Here is a 22,587-nt window from a genome sequence, read left to right on the forward strand (position 1 = left end):
TTTATTGCTTGTCCTTTGAACCCTGTATGCGGCCATCCTTGTTTTCCTTGAGTAGAAAACACATGGTGGAGCTGTCTAGTCGGAGCATCTCCATCCATCTTCTACTGGAACCACTTTCAGAAGCATCGTCTTTAAGTACAGATTTTATAAGATGCTCGTATGTTGCATCGATGTTTATATTTTGTGTGGATGGTTAGGCCATGTTTTATGTGTTGTTCACTACGTAACCCGTCTCATTAATGTCTCTCAGCAGCTTTATTAGATATGTCAGATAGGACGCCATCGTTGTTTACACTGAAGTTACGTTTGATCGCCAGAGATTTAGTGAGATCTCTGTTGTTTTTATCAGTCGGGACTCTTGTTGTTGATGAATGAATCTGTTAGTGTGTGGTGTTTTGGTCAAATCGTTGCTCTCCACACACTATAGGAACAAAACTGTTAAACTGAACACAACATGTGGTTATGTTTGGTCTCTGTTAAGATCTGAAACATCTTTTAGCCTTAAGAGAATACCTTCAACACACTCAGCTGATCCCAGAAACCAAAATCTTTGCTCTGAAGTGTTCCTATATCAATGAGCTCTTTTCATCACATTATCAGGATCAATTGCTTTGATAGATGTTTTTATTGAAGCAGCAGCTTCTGTTGTTCTAGTCTAAACTTTATTTTTAACACAGCAGCTTCTGTTGTTCTCACGCTGACATAACTCTAAGCTGTTGTACGTCAGCGTCTCATGTTTCCACGGCAGTGAGAGGTCATTCTTTTGTTCACACAACAACTTCAGTGAAACTTTAAACAGCTATAGTTTGACATCGGTATGTTGCTCTTTCCTGAGCAGCAGACGCAATGTTGTGACACTTTTACCGCCGATAACAGCTCTTTGTTAAGGTCTGTGTTGCATCAGGTACCAGTGAAAGGATGAAATACTAAACCACCAGTATGACGTCAGCTCAGCCGCTACTGGTCTAAAAGACTCTGACAGGATGTCACAACTCTAAAACGTCATGTTGATGTAATCGATTGCCTTTTATGCAACGGCAGTGACTCAGAAATGAAAAGACTTTGTTTGTTGTAGTAGTAATAGTATACAGTAGTATAGTTACAGTAGTGTAATTACAGTACTATAGTTACAGTAGTATACAGTAGTATAGTTACAGTAGTATATAGTAGTATAGTTACAGTAGTGTAATTGAGGTTTAGAGAAGTACATCTCCATGCACAATTTTTCAAACATTTTACTTAATCAATAAAGCCAATGAAGCGTTTATAATCAACGTGTTGTTCGTTGCTGTATTCTCTGATACTTTACCATCTCAAAACATTTTTAGTGCACCATATGTAAACACGTAAAAAAAAAGAATTCTCTAAATTTCTCCAACCTTCTAACCAAATTACAGAAACCATTTACATTAAATGAGCTTACTGGAAAAAGCCAACCGTAACCGGTTATTTAACCTCTTCTACCCGACGGACCCAGTACCGGGTTCAGCTGAGCTGTGTGTTAAAACCTTTAAAACCTCCATAAAATACTGTGGTGGTCTTTGTTCTGAATAGTTTCTAAAAGACGAGACCTTAACGCCACTAAAACAACACTCAAAGTGGATTTAGTCCAAACAATATTTGTTTGACAACGATTTCAATATTTTAGTGACAACATCAACGCAGGAGAAATTGTATTTTTACTTTATTATATTTTTATATTGAATAATTGACTTTGGATTCTTTTTTGTTATCTTATTTACATTGTTATTGATCTTATTTGTTATTATCTACTTGATCATATTTCATTATTATAATAAAACTACTCCATTTGGAGTCAAAATTATACAATTTTTATTGATGTTATACTGAGCACAATGGTAGAATGTGATGATGCTCAATGGTAGAATATGATGATGCTCAATGGTAGAATGTGATGATGCTCAATGGTAGAATATGATGATGCTAAATGGTAGAATGTGATGATGCTCAATGGTAGAATATGATGATGCTCAATGGTAGAATGTGATGATGCTCAATGGTAGAATATGATGATGCTCAATGGTAGAATGTGATGATGCTCAATGGTAGAATATGATGATGCTCAATGGTAGAATATGATGATACTCAATGGTAGAATGTGATGATGCTCAATGGTAGAATGTGATGATGCTCAATGGTAGAATGTGATGATGCTCAATGGTAGAATGTGATGATGCTCAATGGTAGAATGTGATGATGCTCAATGGTAGAATGTGATGATGCTCAGGGTAAAGGTCATGGTTAAAGGCTCCATTGTGGTCTCATAGCCTCCTGTAGAGGATATCAGGAGTATTTTGGAGCCAGATTCTCTTTCAAGAGGTAGAAAACCAATTTGGCACACTTTGAGGTATCCAAGTGTGCCAGATGGAGAGTCCTCCTGGTCCTATCCTGACTAAAACCTTTATAGAATCTATGTGCTTTGTGTTATTTATATCTGCTTTGGCTCAGTTGTAGTCGAGGAGTTGCTGAATTAATTCAGTGGCGTCTCTGTGCACGGCATCATTGTTATATTGCTGTTATCCACTGTCTAAATGTAGATATTTCCTTCGGTTCATCCCAGTTTACTCAGGCAGAGTAACAGTCACAATGTTACTGACTCTGGGGATGAATCCTCTGAGGTCTTACCTATCCATAGAGACCAAGATCATGCAGATAGACCTGCTAGTTGTGGAGCTACTACTGAGTTATTTTGAGTATGTCTGTCTAGGAGAACCACACCGTCCTATAGGGCTTAAGAGGTTAGTTCCAGTACGTATGATGGTCTTCAGTAAGAACACCTGCACCAGGCTCCTGCAGGTAGTTTTCCAGCTGAAGCAAGATGTGAATTCTGTGTATTGATCCATCAGGAAACCAGGAAACAGGATGTGACCAACAGCTGTGTTGCAACAGAAAGTGATGACTTTACAGTAATTGAAAGCGATTCAGATGAATTCCTGAGATGACGGATGTCAGAGTCAGAGCGAGGGACGAGGACAGGACGAGAGGACAGCGTTAGATAACCCATAAAGATGCTTTAAAGCCTCCCCCCCAGTATCATCACTTCTCATCTCTGACCTGGGACCAGTTGACTCTGCTGTCAGGTTTCTTCCTGCTCTCGGTGTCGTGTGATGCTGCAGTATAGCCTCCATCTGTTGTTTGCACTGGCATGGTAACAGAATACCGATGTGCTGAGAGGACAAGGCTCGGCCTCTCGGCTGCATGAAACGCGAGGCGGAGGCACGTTCGAGCTTGAAAGTCACAGTTATTACAGCTTAACAATACAGATAAGTGCTTCCCAGCGCTGTGATGTTCAGCAGCCGGGAACTCCCTGCTGAAGGAATTCAGCTTCATTGCGCCGCTCAGAGCTCTGAAGGGAAATTACAGTTTGTGGTTTTTGGCGGCGTTCCTGCTGGTTAAACCAATGATTCTTATTCAGGAATTTAAATTAAGGTGAACTTTTATCATCATTTCATCCTTGAGATATTAAACACACACCAGGTGCTGTACCTGGAGTTTTATCATGAAGATCAGCTGGCACACAGTGATGGAATCGTTTTAACGATATACGCCTGGATACTGTTTGTTTGAGTGTCTCAGAGTTACTGTAGTGGTTCAGGGAATAGTGTCAGTAACTGTGTTTACATGCACACTAATATTCCTCTAATATTCAGAAAATGACGAGATAGTGAATTTAATATGGGTCACGTAAACAGCATACAGCACACGCTGAGTGACAGCCCACTCATTTACCTAATGAGGAAGAAATGTGTAAAGAAATAAAAAAAATAATAGAATACAGAAATAAATAAGTTTGGGGGAATAAATAAGGGGTTAAATGCAAAGGGAAAATCATGCACAAATAAATAAATGCATGAATACATAAATAAATACATATATTTAAAAATAAATACAAAATAAATAAATGCAACAACAAAAAATACATTTAACATTAATGAAAATAAATACATAAATAAATACATACATTTAAAAATTAACATATAATGAATGCAAAAAAAATAATGCAAAAATAAATAAATACATTTAAAATGAATACAAATAAATACATACATACAAAAATAAATAACCAATAAATAAATAAGTAAAAATAAATAAGTAAAAAATGCAAAATAAATAAATAAATTTAAAAATGATTACAAAAATGAATACATAAATAAATACATACATTTAAAAATAAATATAAAATAAATCAAAAATATATAAATGCAAAATAAATAAATAAATAAGTAAATAAGAATTAATGAAAAAAGTAATAAATACATTTAAAAATGAATACAAATAAATACAAATAAATAAAAGGAAAAATTAAAGAGAAGAGCAAATAAATGAGGGAATTTAATACAAAGATAAATAAATAAAGAAGCAAATTAAAACAGAAATATCAATGTGGCTACATTTATTTTTAATATTATTTTTGCTACATTTATTTATTTATTTATTATTTTGGCAGGTTCTGTCCTCCATAAAAAGACTTGGTTATCAACAGGTTTTTGGATATGCGCAGATAATCGCAATGCCGAGCTTTCAAGACATTGGTTAAAGGAGTGAAAGAGGGAGGCTGTGGTTACGTTAATCAGCTGCATGTAAACGGGAATATTAGTGGAATATTAATTTTCATTAGCCATGTAAACAGATTAGTTGAGGAATATTGTCTTTTTCAGAATAAGGGTCGGTGTGTCTCAGTCAGACTTCATTTTTCATTTTTCAAGTATTAATCCTGATCTCTAGATAGAGAGGCAGTTATAGATCTAATGAGACTCCTTTAAGCATCAAGTGTTTCAGTTTTTGATGGACTAACGGTTGACACACAGGTGTAATTAATAACGTTAACTATGGTCCTGTTTGAGGTGGAGTGTTTGATTTAACAACCACGTTGTTCCTGAATGTTCGTTAGCAGCCGGGGAACAGAGACCAACAGGAGGAGCTGCTTCATGTGTTGAGTAATATCAACGTGGTGTGTCTGCCAGTTCAATTACAGACTGACATGACAACAGGGGAAACAAACAGCTGACAGATTTGCATACAGATATTTAATAGCATCATTTAAGGAGCTATTTTGAAGCGAGCCTCTCCCCTCCGCTGTGTCTGCAGCCCGAGGCCTGCAGTGGCGACGGCGGCGGCTCACGTTCTGTTCTCAGGTCTGTTGATCTGCTGCTCCACCCACAACACGTTCTGCTGCTGCTGGGATGTCAAACATGAAATTATGGGTTGTGTGAGGACACCAGCAGGGTGTACTCAGCAATCTATTAGATCATCTAACAGTTGAAGGAGTTTGTTCTGAAGCTGAAGAAGCAAATGACAAAATATGTATTTGTCATGCACCACAAGAATGTCAAGAATGATAATAATGAATTAATAATAATGAATTGAATTAATTAAATGTGTTAGACTCAGTCTCTGGGTGGGGTACAGTACAGTACAGTACAGGACAGTACAGGACAGGACAGGACAGTACAGTACAGTACAGGACTCGGACTCCTGACCTCAATATATTCATGACGTCTGAACTGAGAACGTAAAACACACGTCAGACACAGCGAACACAAAGCTGTAAAAGCAAGAAACACAAAAGAAAACCAGTCGGGATGTTTCAGTCAGCCAGTGAACAACGATGACTCTGCTGCCTCTAATTAACTCTAATTACACATTTACAACAATCACAGTTCCACAACAGGACGGTAAGTCAGTTTATGTTAGTTTATGTTGGTTTATCAGCCGATTAGACTGTTGTCAGGCTATTAAATAGGCATTATTAGTCACTATAAGCCTCATACATGTGGTTCAGTAGGGGCCTACTACAACTACTAGTAGGTTTTATCATCTATTCACATGGTAGGTCACCGAAAGAAGGTATAAAAGAACATGACAGCGACCTCTAGTGACTGTAGTAATTATGACAAGAGCAGAAGACACAAAACACAGGTTGTCCACCAGGTCTCTATGGATAGGTAAGACCTCAGAGAATTCATCCCCAGTGACAGTAACATTGAGACTGTTACTCTGCCTGAATAAACTGTGATGAAACAAAGGGAAAATTTTCATTTTTATCCTGTCCTAAAATGTGTTCTAGATCAGACAGTGGATAAGACCATTATAGCAATGATGCCGTGCACAGAGACGCCACTGAATTCATTCAGCAACTCCTCGACTACAACTGAGCCAAAGCAGATATAAATAACACAAAGCACATAGATTCTATAAAGGTTTTAGTCAGGATAGGACCAGGAGGACTCTCCATCTGGCACACCTGGATACCTCAAAGTGTGCCAAATGGGGGTTTTTACCTCTTGAAAGGGAATCTGGCTCTAAAATACTCCTGATGTCCACTACAGGAGGCTATGAGACCACAATGGAGCCTTTGGTCACGACATTTACCCTGAGCATCATCACATTCTACCATTGTGCATCATCACATTCTACCATTGAGCATCATCACATTCTACCATTGAGCATCATCACATTCTACCATTGACCATCATCACATTCTACCATTGTGCATCATCACATTCTACCATTGAGCATCATCACATTCTACCATTGAGCATCATCACATTCTACCATTGAGCATCATCACATTCTACCATTGAGCATCATCACATTCTACCATTGTGCTCAGTATAACATCAATAAAACATTTATAATTTTGACTCCAGATGGAGTAGTTTATAGTTTATTATAATAATATTCAATAAACAATAACAATGTAAAAAAGAGAACAAAAAAGAATCCAAAGTCAAGTATAAAAATATTATAAAGTACAAAAATAACCATTTCTCGTGCGTTGATTTTGTAACTCTGAGTTGTTTTAGTCGCGTTAAGGCCTCATCTTTTAGAAAATATTCAGAAAAAAAGACCACCACAGCGTTTAATGATGTTTTTAAAGGCAGTGTTTTAACACACAGCTCAGCTGGTACCGGTACCGGGTCCGTCGGGTAAAAGAGGTTCATCAGAGTGACGGACTTTTTCCATCATCGTTTGTCTGGATTCTTCGTGTATTTGACTTTCATGATCTTTCTGATGTCGTGTTCTTTTGTTCCACATTTAAAATGCATAAATGTCCTGATGTTTCTGAAGTAATTAAAAACAAAAAGAAGCTTCAATAATGAGCAGAATAAATGATGGAATGATGGAAACACTGCAGCTTCCATCTGGTCTTCTCATGAAAACATTGATGATTGTTTCATTGAAGCATCTTTGATTCATCTGAGGATTCAAGTTTTGGTGAAATTATTTTTCCTCTCCGTGTCGTGAGAGTCGAGCGTCTCTTCTGCCTCCTCGACCTCCACGCCCTCGCGTTCCACCACTAACTGCTCTGCCTTTCTACTCCTGTCTCCCTCCGTCTAATCCTTCCCCCGCTAGAGGAAACACATCCCTCTCACTTTTCGTGCAATGAGCACATTATTGGTGTTTCTTTAAAGGCATCCTCCTCGCGGGCTCAAACTCTGGTGGGCGGTTTCAGAGGACGTAAAGAAAGAGCCAAGAAAAACAGACGGTAGCTCGCAGACGAGCTGAGGTTCAGCCGGCCGGCCTCGGGCTCAGAGCGTGTGGGAGGTGGAGTAGGTAGCGTGCAGGACAGTGTGCAGAAAACCTGAAGAAACCTCAGCTATGAAAATGACTGACTGTACCTGAAGGTATCCTCACACAGGTGTATGCTGAGTTCACTGACCTCAGGTTCAACTCACAGTCAGGTCGCTTACTAAACATTTCACTTCCAGACGCTCTGAAAGTACTTCAAGTTTATTCTATCAAGTAAACTGAAGTAAAGTTCAAGTATATTTCCCAAGTATACTTTATGTATGAGCTGACATCTGCAGGGTGGAAACATACGATCATGTTATGTACTGTATGTATTACTAGTATACTTATACGTGTACTACTTCAATACTTATTGGGACTAAATAAGCCCAATTTTTAGTTTATAAAAGTTTACTTTTAAGTGTACTTTAAGAGTAAGAATAGTAAACTTTGAGAACACAACCAGTTTACATCTAAGTTGTATTTTGTACTGCGACTATATGAACTCTACTTCAAATGAACTCATAGGTATACTGTTAGTTTACTAGTTATATATGTGTAGCCGAATTTTTAGTGTATGAAAGTACACATTAATGTATACTCTCAGTATTAAACTACTAGTTTAATAGATTTTACTGCAAATATATCTATATATACGTTTTTCTTTAACTTATAGTACTTCGTTGATGATGTATGCTTTACATAAAGAGACTTTCACTATTTGACTTGGTATTTTGTGATGAGATTAAAAAAAATATATAATAATTGGTGAGAAAACTAATAATAGTAATAGTTTGAAACTGAGAATTAATAAAGGTTCATTTTGGAAAAGCAACAATGGCAATAAATCATTATATTATATTATATTATATTAACTTTTATTACATTATATTACATTATATTACATTATATTACATTATGCTTTATTATATTATATTATGACTAAATAGTTTTGACGATGGTCAGTTAGTTTTTAAAAAGAGTAGAGCTTTCTGAGTGGTCCCTGAGGGCAGCATTTCATAGCAACAATGGAAATAAATCATTTTATTTTATTTTATTTTATTTTATTTTATTTTATTTGTCTAAATAGTTTTGACGATGGTCAGTTCATTTTAAAGTAGAGTAGATCTTTCCGAGCTGTCCCTGAAGGCAGCCTTCCATAGCAACAGTCAGCTGTTGGTTTCTCAGCCAGATATTTATATTTCTGTGAACTTTCTTTGAAAAACTCTCTGAAAGAAGTACTAAAAAAGCGGAGAAATACAACAAAAAGCCAAGAAATACACAGGAAAAAGACTAATCTATAATTATGGCGGATTTAATCGTTTCTGAGGACAAAGAGAAGTCTTTATATTTGATCCAGATTCAGTTTCTGGATGAGCAGCTGGAGAGGTGAGACTGAGCTTTATGCTAAAAGCACAACACTGCAGTGTAATACTGTATTTAAATACAGAGTGATGTCTAAATGTAGATATAGGCGTTAGTGTATTTTAAAATATATATAATTTAACTTATAGTGCTTTATTTTGGTAGGTTATCCCTGCTAATGCTAATGGACACTGGGGAGGACGGCTGTTTCCATGGCAACACCTGAGGGTTTGACTAATACCTGGAACAGTCAGTACCATCCCAGCCTCACCAAAAAGAAGTTTATTCAAGCGCACTATTAGTATTCTTCTTTTAAACTTAAAATAAGAGCGTATACTTTCAGTTTACTTTTTATGTACTCATCAGTGATATACTTAACAAAAGTACACTTTGCTCATACTGACAAGTATACAGAAGTTGGCTTAAACTTGTCCTTAATATTTTGATTAAGATATACTTAAGAAAAGTTAGTATACTTGTAGTATAAAACTATTTAATTAGTAGTTTATTGAATATACTTTAAAGTGCATTTTCATGATCTAGAAAGTCGACTACAAGTATATACAAGTATAGTTGCAGTATAAAAAACTGTTAAACTAGTAGTTTACTGAGAGTATTATTTAAAGTGTACTTTCATAAACTAAAAAGTGGGCCAATTTAGTCCCAAGAAGTATTAAAGCAGTACACTTACAAGTATAAAACTAGTAAACTATCTGTATACTTACAGTATAGTTGCAGTACAAAATAAGATTTAAATGTAAACTAGTTGTGTCCTCAATGTTTACTATTCTTACACTTAAAGTACACTTAAAAGTATACTCTTATAAACTAAAAAGTGGGCCTGTTTAGTCCCAATAAGTATGTAAGTAGTACGGTTATAAGTATACTACTAGTAGTACATACAGTACATAGCATGATGGTATGTTTCCACCCTGCAGATGTCAGCTCCAGTGTGATGAGCTGGTGCAGCAGAGGAAGGCCCTCACGTCTCTGTACCGCGCGCTGGAGAAGGACAGGAAAGACATCACTGAGTACCTGAAGCTCTGCGTAGCTGCAGAGGAGAAGAAGGTGGAGGAGCTGGCCGAGCGGCTGGAGAGTCAGCAGCAGGCGGCCCGACGGGACCGAGAGGCCCTGAAGCTGCAGAACAACCGGCAGCTGAAGAAGATCCAGGACGGCGTCGATGAGCTGGACTCAGAGACCGCGACGCTGGGTGAGACCAGGGACAAACATGTGTACTGCACAGATTTAGTTGTTTCATCTTCCTCAAATCAGCGACGGCACTGTGAGAAATGGGAATAACTAGGACTGTAACTTATTATTTTCATTATTTATTAAAGGGGACCTATAATGCTTTTGTGCTTTTCCCTTTTCTTTAGTGTGTTATATATAGTTTGTGCATGTAAAAGGTCTGCAAAGTTACAAAGGCCAAAGGGGGCCGTTCAAATGCCGCATCTTTTTCTCGCTCAAATCCCTGTAAATATAAAGGTCTTTTGTGTATATATATTGAACATTGAATGACGGATCTAAAATGTTATTCCTTCATTTAGCAAATAGATTTCAAAAGTGGCAGGCAGTGAAAAAGGTTAAAGGGACTGTATGTAAGTTTTTACACATTTATAAGTTTGGATTCATTTTTTATTGCCAGTGTGTGAACAGGTTGTAACTTAACCTAAAAAATGAGACCTTCCACGACTTTCTGGGTTTCCTCTCTCAGCATGTAGACTGCTTTTAATGTGAAGAACCGGCTAGGGATGGGTCATGAATTTTTGAATAGTCGTTAATTATTAAAAATCAAATAGTTTATTTGAATAATAATCGACTCATTCCCAGTGATTTTCGAATAGTATTTTTGCTTGGAATGCACATCCTTAGTGACGACATGCGCGTTAGCGAGTGCCTTTACTCTCTTCAGCTCCGCTACAGAGCTAACAGCGTGCAACAACAGCAAACGTTTGGTTAGAAATGGAGTCCGCTAACGCCAACAAACCACCAACCCCCACCACAACTCAGACTCCAACACAAACTCCACGGAAACACAAAACACAAAGTTATATCTGGTGAAGCCCGTCTGGCAAAACAGGAATGTGACCGACGTCGGGGGGGAAACTAGGATGAACATCTGCCGGGCCTTTAATTCATGGAGGGACCTTGGTTTGGTTTTGGGAATCAAAACGGACTCCGAGCTGGCAAAATCCCTACTGGACAGGTCAGCCGTCACTGCCCAGCATGTGAGATATAGAGCTTTTAGCTGCTAATGTTGCTAACGTTAATCAACACTTCAGTCTCGTGTGTGTCGCCTCACTGTTTTGACCGATGATTGCTCGTCTTCGTAGAGCGAGCACAAGCGTGAGCAACAGGACGCTGACTGTCGTTGACTTAACGCCACAGGTGTCGCTGTTAACAAGACATTTGTGATTCTTCTCATCCAGCCTCTTTCAGTTCAGACTCTGGTTCTCGGACTAGAGAGTATGACCATCAGTATGTGTGATCAGATTGTTTGTGAAGGTTGCAGACATCTATGGGACGGAGGACGTCTCAAACACTGTTCCAAGCACTTTGTGTGAAGCATCCTCTCCTTGTCTCCTTGTCTCCTTGTTTACTCTCCTCTCCTCCCCTCAGCGGCGACCATTGAGGAGCTTCAGCTGGTGGTGGATAAGCTGATGGAGCAGCAGTCCGACATAGAGTCTCTGAAGAGGCAGCTGGACCATATGGAGGAAGAGAGTAGAGCTGCCATCTACATCCTGAAGTGTGAAGCCGAGTCGGAGAGAGAAAAGTAAAGTCTGAGTTAAACTGACAGTCAGTGTCGCGTCCTGCTGATCTGCTTCTTTAATGTTTAAGGTTTAAATGTTTGTCCTGTCAACAACAGGATGTCGGAGAAGAGGTGGTGGAGCACAGGGGACGATTACGTGGAGACGAAGACCTCGGGCATCGTCCAGGAGGAGAGGGCTCAGCACAGCCAGCTTGAGGAGGAGGTCCGGGTCCTCGTGGGCGACAAGGTGGGTCAGTTGAAGGAGGCGGACGACCTGCAACACCAAGCAGAAGTTCTTCACATTAGGATGGACATCACGAAGACGGCTGTGGACAAGGTCACCCTGAAGAGCTGCACCCACAAGAAGGTAAGAGGACAACTTCTTCACTACGTCAGCACTGGTAAGTACACATTCAAGCTACTTGTACTCTTTAAAAAGCCTCTCGGATCAATGCAACATACACATTAATATTAATCCAGAAACATCAGATTAATTAATAAATAAATAAATGACTCGTTAAAAAAAAAAAAATTTAATTAAATGGAGCAAAAAATAATATTACAAATAAATGTAGCCATTAATTAATAGATAGAATATGACATAAATTGATATTTCTGTTTTAATTTGCTTCTTTATTTTATTTATCTTTGTATTAATTCCCTTATTTATTTACTCTGCTGTTTAATTTTCCCTTTTATTTATTTATGCATTTATTGTTGTCAATATTTAAAGTCATTTTTTAATTTTTTTATTTATTTTTCATTTATATATTTTAATATTTTTTTTTTTATTTATTTTGAATTTATTTTCAAATGTATGTATTTATTTATGTATTTTTGCATTTACTTATGAATTTATTAATTTATACATTTCTATTTGTTAATATTTAAAATTAGTCATTTATTTATTATTTATTTTTTATTTCATTTATTTTTTATTTATTTTGAATAATTTTTCAAATATATGTATTTATTTATCTATTTATGTATTTATGCATTTACTTATTTATTTATTTATGCATTTGTTTTTGTTAATATTTATTCTTTTTTATTTATTTTTGCATTTATTCTTTATTTATTTATTTTTGTATATATTTTGAATTCATTTTAGTATTTATTTATGTATTATGCAAGTTATTTTTTTATTTATTTATTATTGTATTTATCTTTATTTATTTTGAATTAATTTTCAAAAGTAATGAATTTATTTATTTTCCCTTTGCATTTCACCCTTTATTTATTTCCCCCAAATGTTATTTCTGTATTCTTTTCTTTTTACATTTCTTTATGCATTTCTGCCTCATTATGCACTCAATGTGTGTCGTCATGGGGTCCGAGTCATATACAGAGTCACATATCATAAATATTAATATTATTTTTGCTATAATTAATGACATATTTATTTATTTTTCGAGTCAATTATTGATTGATTGATTGATTTTTTATTTTGACAGGTAACGGAACATTTTATTGCTCAATGAATACTTTACTTTAAGTTTGCTGATAATAATAATAATAATAATAATAACTTCAATAATTTGAATTGGGAAGTATATGCAAATAACCTAACAGCGTTTCTAAATAACTTATTTGATGAGTTAAGTAAACAGAGCTGTTTAGTAGACTGAACTATTGAATGATTTCAAGTTCTGAAACAGATAATTAAACCATTTAAAGTTTATTAGATTATTTAGAGTAACTCATAATGAAAGGGAAGTTTATTTATTATTTTATTACTGCTGGATAATAAATAACTCCTGACAATGACTGATATATTTGACTTCAGGACATCTCTGACAACATCCATGCTGAAAATCAAACATTTTTACTGGATTCATTTCGAGATTTTCAAAGTAAAAGTCCCTAGAAGTGGATGATTCAACTTTTCCCCATCGTCTAGACCAGCGGTCAGCAACCTGCGTCTCTTCAGCTCCTCTCCAGACGCTCACTGTGGATTTATAAAAATGGAAATGAATAACTGTTTTTTGTGTACATTTAAATTTGTATCTATCATTGTTGTAGGTCTATGGTACGACGGTACGACGGTACGACGGTACGACGGTACGACGGTACGACGGTACGACGGTACGACGGTACGACGGTACGACGGAGTATTAGGGCCACATTGAGGGAAAAAAAGAAATCTGAGATTTAGAGAATAAAGTCATAATATTATAAAGTAATTATTTTCCGTAGTACATGTGATCATTGTGATGAAGGTAACACAGTTTATAGTCTAAGTATATAGTAAATAAGTCTAATGCAGTGAGGGCCAAAGAGACAATGTACTACGGAGTATTAGGGCCACATTGAGGGAAAAAACATCTGAGATTTACAGAATAAAGTCAGAATATTACGAGAAAAAAAGAAAATAACACGTAAAATTACTACTTTATAATATTATGACTTTATTCTCGTAATATGACGACCTTATTCTTGAAATCTCAGATTTATTTTTTTCCTCAATGTGGCCCTAATACTCCGTCGTATCGTCGTACCATAGACCTACAACAATGATAAATAAAAATGAAAATGTAAACAAAAAAACAGTTATTCATTTCCATGTTTATAAATCCACAGGGAGCCACTGGAGAGGAGCTGAAGAGACGCAGGTTGCTGACCTCTGGCCTAGTGCTTAAAAACAAATGACTGGACATGGTCTCTTCTTCTTCAGGAGTTGGAGCAGCTGATGAAGAAGTGCCAGCAGCTGAAGGTGGAGCTGAAGGATTGTAGCACCGCCCACGAGAGCGTGCTGGTGGAGAACCAGGATCTCAGGTAAAAGTTTACTCTCTCTTTCGACTGTCTATACCTGAGATTCTGATTCACATTTCTTGCATTTAAAGGATTTTATAATCCTCCAGATTACAAAGCAATACCAGCTACTGGGACATGAATGATGATGGCAGTGAAACAGCATAAATCTGACTCAGGGGGCATCTGGAATTGAACCAGAGACCTCTTGATCTGCAGTCAAATGCTCTACCACTGAGCTATACCCCCTCATTGTGGCTGTTTGTGTTGTGTTTTCAGACAGTGCCTGCCGTCGGCGTCCGAGGAGAGCCGACAGAGAACCGCCGAGGCGCATCAGCTGAGGGCCGAGCTGCAGGAGGAGAGCAGCAGGAGGAGGCGGCTGGAGGGCGTCATGCAGGAAGCTGTCATCACTCTCAGCCGCGTCCTGACGGTAGAAACACACACAGTCCTGATCAGGAGCAGTCTGTCAGTGTGTCAGTGTGCTGACTTGACTATGACTTGCCCCAAACTGCATGTGATTATCATAAAGTGGGCGTGTCTGTAAAGGGGAGACTCGTGGGTACTCATATAACCCATTTACATTCACTGATCTGGAGGTCAGAGGTTAAGGGACCCCTTTGAAAATAAACATGACAGTTTTTCCTCGACAACATTTAGTTTAAGTTTGGAGTGTTATTTAACCTCCTTCATGACAAGCTAGTATGACATGGTTGGTACCGATGGATTCATCAGGTTTACCAGTGTCATCCGAAAAATGTAAAAAAAAATATCAAAAAATTGTCCAATCAAAAAGTTTAAAAATGTCCGACAAATGTCCAAAAAGAAACTGTAAAAAAATCTTTAAAAAGTATGAAAAAAGTATGAAAAATGGCAGAAAAAAGTCCTGAAAAAGTAAAAGAAATGTCTGAAAAAAAGTTTTAAAAAAATTGGCCGAAAACTGTGAAAGAATTGATTAATTAGGTTTTCTAGCTTCATCCAAAAAAAATTTCAAAAAATGTCCTTAAAAGTAAAAAAATATCCAAAAAAAGTCCACAAAATGGTCCAAAAAATGTCTCCAGTGTCTGTAATCCAGCTTTAAAACTGAGCCCATTACAACCTAAAAATATGGTGGCCCGTCGGATTTTTAAGAGGTTAATTAAAAATCGCAAGTTGTGATAAAGAAATTAGTGGCGTTAAAACGATACCGATGGATTCTTCAGGTTGTCTAGTTTCATATGATACCAGGATCTTCACTCCAGCTTTAAAACTGAGCCGCTACAACCTAAAAATCACGAGTTGCGTTAATGCGTTAAAGAAATTAGTGGCGTTAAAACAAATTTGCGTTATTATGGCGTTAACTTTGACGGCTCTAATCTCAACCAACGAGGTGATTTGTGATTATTGAAGCTCTGGTGTCGTCCGTCCTCTGCAGGACTCAGAGAAGACGTCCAAGACTCAGCGGAAGATGCTGATGAAGGTGCTGGAGATCCTGGATACAACCGTCGCCCCCCCAGCACCAGGATCCACACCTGAGGAGGGCGGTCGAGGACAGAAACCGCAGACCTCTGACCCCAAACCCCAAGCCAGGTACCGGAGTCACTCTCCGCTGGATCGTCAGCTGATTTCCTGTTTATAAAAACCCAGAACACACTGCTGCTGTTTGCTCACAGAGTCCCACCAGAACCTCACAGAGTCCCAACAGAACCTCACAGAGTCCCACCAGAACCTCACAGAGTCCCACCAGAACCTCACAGAGTCCCAACAGAACCTCACAGAGTCCCAACAGAACCTCATTCAGTCTTAATGGTCCCATTGAGATATTTCAATAGCAATGCACTCTCCTCTGTAACTAAGGCTGTACTTGTATAGTTTGTGCTTTAAATGTCCTGCTCTCTTTAGATACATCAAATATGTTTAGAAAAAAATATATCAACATATTTCTCTATAAATAAAGAAGACAGAATAAAGAAAGGGATATTTTATGAGCTTATCTCAAGTTAAATGTAAAACATGCTTGTGTTAACTGTTAACTGCAGCCGTCAGGTGGATGTAGTGGAGTAAAACTATCACATAAATGTGGATGAAGTGTCTCATAAAGGAAGTATAGAGTATAAAAAGCTGAAAGTTGCTTTTAAGAATAGACGTGGAGTTAATGTTCCCGTCATCCTGTGTCTCTCTTCCTCAGACCACAGACGCTGAACCTGAACCTGGACCTCGCTACACAGCCTTTGTTCCTGATGGCCCGCTACAGACCAGGAGACCTGGGCCTCGTCCCCCGACCCACGTGGAGACACAAACCAGCCACTTCCAGGACGAGAGGTCGGTCCGCCCAGCCGCCTCTCAACAGGTCTGCTATGAAGGAGTCAGTCTGTTACTTTATAACGGACATCTGTGTTGAGATATTTAAACAAACCATCCGTCAACAAGGAAATAAAAGCCCCTCGTCTACAGACCGGTCTCTAGAGAGCTCCAGCAGCTCGTAGCGGTCTGTGAGTCGTCTACAGACCGGTCTCTAGAGAGCTCCAGCAGCTCGTAGCGGTCTGTGAGTCGTCTACAGACCGGTCTCTAGAGAGCTCCAGCAGCTCGTAGCGGTCTGTGAGTCGTCTACAGACCGGTCTCTAGAGAGCTCCAGCAGCTCGTAGCGGTCTGTGAGTCGTCTACAGACCGGTCTCTAGAGAGCTCCAGCAGCTCGTAGCGGTCTGTGAGTCGCCTACAGACCGGTCTCTAGAGAGCTCCAGCAGCTCGTAGCGGTCTGTGAGTCGCCTACAGACCGGTCTCTAGAGAGCTCCAGCAGCTCGTAGCGGTCTGTGAGTCGTCTACAGACCGGTCTCTAGAGAGCTCCAGCAGCTCGTAGCGGTCTGTGAGTCGTCTACAGACCGGTCTCTAGAGAGCTCCAGCAGCTCGTAGCGGTTTGTGAGTCGTCTACAGACCGGTCTCTAGAGAGCTCCAGCAGCTCGTAGCGGTCTGTGAGTCGCCTACAGACCGGTCTCTAGAGAGCTCCAGCAGCTCGTAGCGGTCTGTGAGTCGTCTACAGACCGGTCTCTAGAGAGCTCCAGCAGCTCGTAGCGGTCTGTGAGTCGCCTACAGACCGGTCTCTAGAGAGCTCCAGCAGCTCGTAGTGGTCTGTGAGTCGTCTACAGACCGGTCTCTAGAGAGCTCCAGCAGCTCGTAGCGGTTTGTGAGTCGTCTACAGACCGGTCTCTAGAGAGCTCCAGCAGCTCGTAGCGGTCTGTGAGTCGCCTACAGACCGGTCTCTAGAGAGCTCCAGCAGCTCGTAGCGGTCTGTGAGTCGTCTACAGACCGGTCTCTAGAGAGCTCCAGCAGCTCGTAGCGGTCTGTGAGTCGTCTACAGACCGGTCTCTAGAGAGCTCCAGCAGCTCGTAGCGGTCTGTGAGTCGCCTACAGACCGGTCTCTAGAGAGCTCCAGCAGCTCGTAGCGGTCTGTGAGTCGTCTACAGACCGGTCTCTAGAGGTAGCGACCCCGGCAGGCGCTATAGCTAGCCATCACGGCTGTTTGTGGAGCTTCTAAACTCCAAAAACGTCGGAGCAAATGTTCGATTCGCCATCTAATGTCGTAAAACTGTCAACATTCAAAATCTACACAGGTTGATTTTTCGCCTCAAAATTTCTCAGAAGTGAATTTAGTGATGAAATAGCTACAAAAACATGTAAAAAAACAAGCCGTTTTTGGCTGCTGTTGCTGTGCTGACTTGACTATGACTTGCCCCAAACTGCATGTGATTATCATAAAGTGGGCATGTCTGTAAAGGGGAGACTCGTGGGTACCCATAGAACCCATTTACATTCACTGATTTGGAGGTCAGAGGTCAAGGGACCCCTTTGAAAATGGACATGACAGCATAAGTTTGGAGCGTTATTTAACCTCCTTCATGACAAGCTAGTATGACATGGTTGGTACCGATGGATTCATCAGGTTTACTAGTTTTATCCGAAAAATGTCAGAAAAAAATATATATATATATATATCGAAAACAAATCTTTAAAAAGTATGAAAAAAGTCTGAAAAATGACAGAAAAAAGTCCTGGAAAAGTAAAAAAAAAATGTCTGAGAAAATGTAAAAAAATTGGCCGAAAACTGTGGAAAAATGTATTAATTAGGTTTTCTAGCTACATCTGAAATTTATTTCGAAAAATGTCCTTAAAAGTAAAAAAAATGTCCGAAAAAAAATTCACAAAATAGTCCGAAAAATGACCATGACAGTTTTTCCTTGCCAACATTTAGCATAAGTTTGAAGCATTATTTAACCTCCTTCATGACCAGCTAGTCTGACATGGTTGGTACCGATGGAGTCATCAGGTTTTTCTAGTTTCATATAATACCAGTATCTTCACTTTAGCTTTATTAGTGCCGTTAAAATTAATTTGCGCTAACGCGTTATTATCACGTTAACTTTGACAGCTCTGGTTCTTTGTATTAATGCTGTTTCTCCGTCCGTCCTTCAGGAAACTGAAGACGTCCAGCTCCGACCCCGAAGACCCCTCCTCCGCAGACTGCCGAACCAAATCCAGTCAACAGTAAGAAAGATGGATGTTTCTAATCCCAACCACCTTCAAAATAAAGGCTTTGGTCACTTTAATCCTGCTTCTGTTCTGACCCCTGAGATTTGTAGATAATTACTCTTGTTTAATTTTCTGTTGATTCACTGAGTGATTGTTTAATCCAGAAAATTATAGCAATTAGTGAAAAATTCCCATCAAGAGTCCAAACAGACGTCCTCAAATGTCCTGTTTTGGGCAGCACAGTCCTGATTGGTTAAATAAAGGCGCTACTAACGTTAACGGAGGTGCCATTGAGTTATTATTATGAGGCGTTCAAGCTCTGCTCAGTAAAAATGACTATTGAGTGAAGGTAAATCACAACGTTATCATGATGCGTTCAAATGTAATCTCGTAAAATGTCGTTCTTGGTGAGAAACTTCAATAAATCCAGATTGTTTGAAGGAGATGTTTTCACATCAATGTAAAATAGAATCAGAATCAGAATCTTTATTTACTGCACAGGTGTATCAGGTATACACTAGGAATTCACTTCATTGGTGCAAATAAGCAGTAAAAAAATAACAATAGAATAAAATAATTGAAATTCGATCAATATACAATATACGAATATAAGTATTGCAAGTAAGATATAAATAAAAAATAAACATAATATAAACAGATCGTGCAAAAATATTGCCAGTATGCAAACAATAAATAAATAAATAATAATAATAACGATAAATAGATAATAGAGAGAGAATTATGTTTAACTTCCTAACACTAGCTATAGGCATCTTATATTATATAATTAAAAGACTTGATTTTTCCTAATCAGAGCAAATATTTAAATAAAAATACAATCATTTATTTCCTAATTATTTGAATTTTGTGTTTTTATGCAAATAACCGCCATAGATGACAATAACAAAGTACAGTACTGTGTACAGTACCTTTGAATAGACATCAGATCTAAAATCTCTCCTTTTAATGAAACGGTTAATTCTCGACCCCGGTGTGTGCCCACGCAGAGGAGGGAATCCTGGGAAACTGGCATCATGAGACAATGTGGATGTTCTCTCCTGCTTCACAACAACAACAACAAGCCTTCTATCACACAGACAAGATGTGTGTGTGTGTCCTGGATAGATTCATGAAATTGTTGTGAATGAGGTCAACGAACTAAAGAAACCCTCCTCTGTCCTCTGTCCTCTGTCCTCTGTCCTTTGTCCTCTGTCCTCCGTCCTCTGGACAGGAAGTGACCAGCTCTACTCAGGTTGTTCCTGCAGCGACAGGTATCACATTATTACACTGGTGGTGTTTTTATATTCAACAACTTGATATATTTTACAAATAAAATAGTCACTATAGATGAATATGAGCACAGATATTCATGGAGGAGAAAGTGTAAATATTAGGGCTGTCAATCAATATTATAAAAATATATATATCTATATAAAAATCAAAATAAATAAAATAAGTAAAATAAATATAATATTTAATCGCAAATTAATCACACATTTTTTGTATCTGTTCCAAATGTACTTAAAGGGAGATTTGTCAAATATTTAAGTGCTTGCCATCCAATTGCCAAAAAAATGCTTGAATTCTTTGCAGAAATCTCCAAAATGTCAAAAGTTTTTGATCCCAAATCACAGCATGTCTTTTTCTATGGTGTTCCTCGAGGTCTTGGTGTGTTAATGTGGTATTCTGGAGGATTATTGATCATTTTTATCAATTCTACAGTGGTAAAAACATTTTTTTAATTTAGCACCAAATCTGTGTAACAAATGGTATCAACCACAAATTTGCTGCAACAACTTATGAGACATAATAGAGCATGAGTATGACCATCACATACTTCTATCATCATGTTCTAAACACTTAATTCATGTTTATTTCTGATTTATGACTAGAACAACTTTACACACAGTGCTGAGCAGCATCTGAAATTAATCTTCAGGTTCCCAGCTTTCAGATGATGTACACCACTTCTATGTGACATCTACTGTTGACCTGCTATCTCCCCCTAAACACCCCCTGGACCCCCTAAAGAAAGACTGAAACGGGTCTATTGTGGGTCTCAGAGGGTTAATGTTGTAATCTATGTTTTAATTCATTAGATTTTCTGTTTTATTGTGTAAATCTCTGTAGCATTCTGACACAGTTGTTTCTTCATTGTGGCAGTCAGGTATCCTCTTTACTTCAGTGTTTGTTGGTGCTACAGCGCCACCTGCTGGCTGCCGACACAATACTTTTTTAATTAATTGAGCAAAAACTTGACAAAAGGTGTTGTATTAATTCAAGATTTCCCAAATAAGATCATGTTTTAAATAACAGGTCCAACTGGTGCTTTGCAGCATCTAGAAGAAGCTCTTTTCTGATCAGTCTGTGCAAATATATTTGCTCTTTTATTTACCAAATATCGTCTTTTTCTTCTGTTACTGTTGTTATTTCTGTCTACTTGTGCTACTGAGGTTCCTTTTCTCCCATTGAAATGTTTTTTTTTAACAGTTTTTCCAGATCTGCGTGTTGTACACACACACTGTACAGATTGTAAAGTCCTTTGAGGTCAGATTTGTGATTTTGGTGGATATAAATCAAATATACACCGATCAGCCATATCATTATGAACACCTGCCTAATATTGAGTAGGTCCCAATCCTGACCCATCGAGGCATGGACTCCACTAGACCTCTGAAGGTCTGCTGTGGTATCTGGCACCAAGCCGTCAGTAGCAGATCCTTTAAGTCCTGTATGAGTTGCGAGGTGGGGCCTCCGTGGATCGGACTCGTTTGTCCAGCACATCCCACAGATGCTCCATCGGATTCAGATCTGGAGAATTTGAAGTCCGAGTCAACACCTCCGACTCGTTGCCGTCCACATGATGTAAAAGAAAATCCATCAGACCGGGCCACCTTCCTCCATCGCTCTGTGGTCCAGTTCTGATGCTCACGTGCCCATTGTAGGCTCTTTATGGCGGTGGACACGGATCAGCGCGGGCACCCTGACCGGTCCCCATACGCAACAAACTGCTCCTCACTGTGTGTTCTGACTCCTTTCTATCAGAACCAGCATTAACTTTTTCAGCAGTTTGAGCTCCAGTAGCTCTTCTATTGGATCAGACAACACGGGCCAGCCTTCGCTCCCCACGTGCATCAATGAGCCTCGGGTCTGACCCTGTCGCCGGTTCACCGGTTTTCCGTCCTTGGACCATTTTTGGTAGGTCCTGACCACTGCAGACCGGGAACATCCCACAAGAGCTGCAGTTCTGGAGATGCTCTGACCCGGTCGTCTAGCCAGCACTATCTGGCCCTCGTCAAAGTCACTCACATCCTCACGCTGGACCATTTATTCTGCTTCCAATACAAAGTTCAAAATGTTCACTTGCTGTCTAATATATCCCCCCGCCCCCCCACTGCCAGGTGCCATGGTAACCAGATAATCAACATTATTCCCTTCCCATGTCAGTGGTCTGAATGTTATGGCTGATCAGTGTATAGTCGACGTTGTGGCCGTCAACACTGCACAGGTGTGTTTCCCACCAGCAGAGGGAGACTCCAGCACGCTAAACAACTTCGGTTTAACTCTTTGTGTTGACTGACAGTCGTGAATCCTGTCCAGCATTAGGCTGCAAAAAGTTATAATGTATTTTAAAAGTCTCTCCTGACTATACTTAATCTCTAAAACTGTGCTAAACCCAGCATTAGCTG

The 22,587-nt window shown here is 38.8% G+C and overlaps 3 protein-coding genes and 1 non-coding gene across 6 annotated transcripts in view; 3 read left to right on the plus strand and 1 right to left on the minus strand.

The window, feature by feature from the left end:
• Positions 1-22,587, plus strand: part of LOC119492980 (actin, non-muscle 6.2-like) — an 840,607-nt gene that overhangs the window by 631,433 nt on the left and 186,587 nt on the right. The gene's annotated exons all lie outside the window — the stretch shown is intronic.
• The window catches only part of LOC119492997 (L-rhamnose-binding lectin SML-like), a 301,994-nt gene continuing 281,334 nt past the window's right edge, over positions 1,928-22,587 (plus strand). The window contains exon 1 of one of the 2 annotated variants that reach the window (XM_037777949.1): positions 1,928-2,340. The gene's annotated coding sequence lies outside the window, so the exon portion shown is untranslated. The remainder of the gene's footprint in view (positions 2,341-22,587) is intronic. The other variant, XM_037777946.1, reaches the window with a different exon arrangement.
• Positions 8,696-18,980, plus strand: LOC119492967 (cilia- and flagella-associated protein 157-like). 2 transcript variants are annotated; one of them, XM_037777899.1, is made up of 9 exons: positions 8,696-8,922; positions 9,837-10,108; positions 11,518-11,671; positions 11,765-12,014; positions 14,322-14,422; positions 14,678-14,828; positions 15,810-15,964; positions 16,563-16,696; positions 18,842-18,980. In XM_037777899.1, the coding sequence occupies exons 1-9, from the start codon at positions 8,840-8,842 to the stop codon at positions 18,847-18,849; spliced, it is 1,308 nt and encodes a 435-aa protein (XP_037633827.1). In that variant the 5' UTR covers positions 8,696-8,839; the 3' UTR covers positions 18,850-18,980. The 2 variants fall into 2 exon arrangements, with proteins under 2 accessions (XP_037633827.1, XP_037633825.1); XM_037777897.1 differs by having other exon boundaries at positions 8,697-8,922; positions 16,563-16,724.
• trnac-gca lies at positions 14,576-14,647 on the minus strand. Its single transcript has one exon. It is a non-coding gene; the product is annotated as a tRNA-Cys (tRNA).

This window comes from Sebastes umbrosus, chromosome 8 (assembly GCF_015220745.1).
Source record: "Sebastes umbrosus isolate fSebUmb1 chromosome 8, fSebUmb1.pri, whole genome shotgun sequence".
Lineage (NCBI taxonomy): Eukaryota > Metazoa > Chordata > Actinopteri > Perciformes > Sebastidae > Sebastes > Sebastes umbrosus.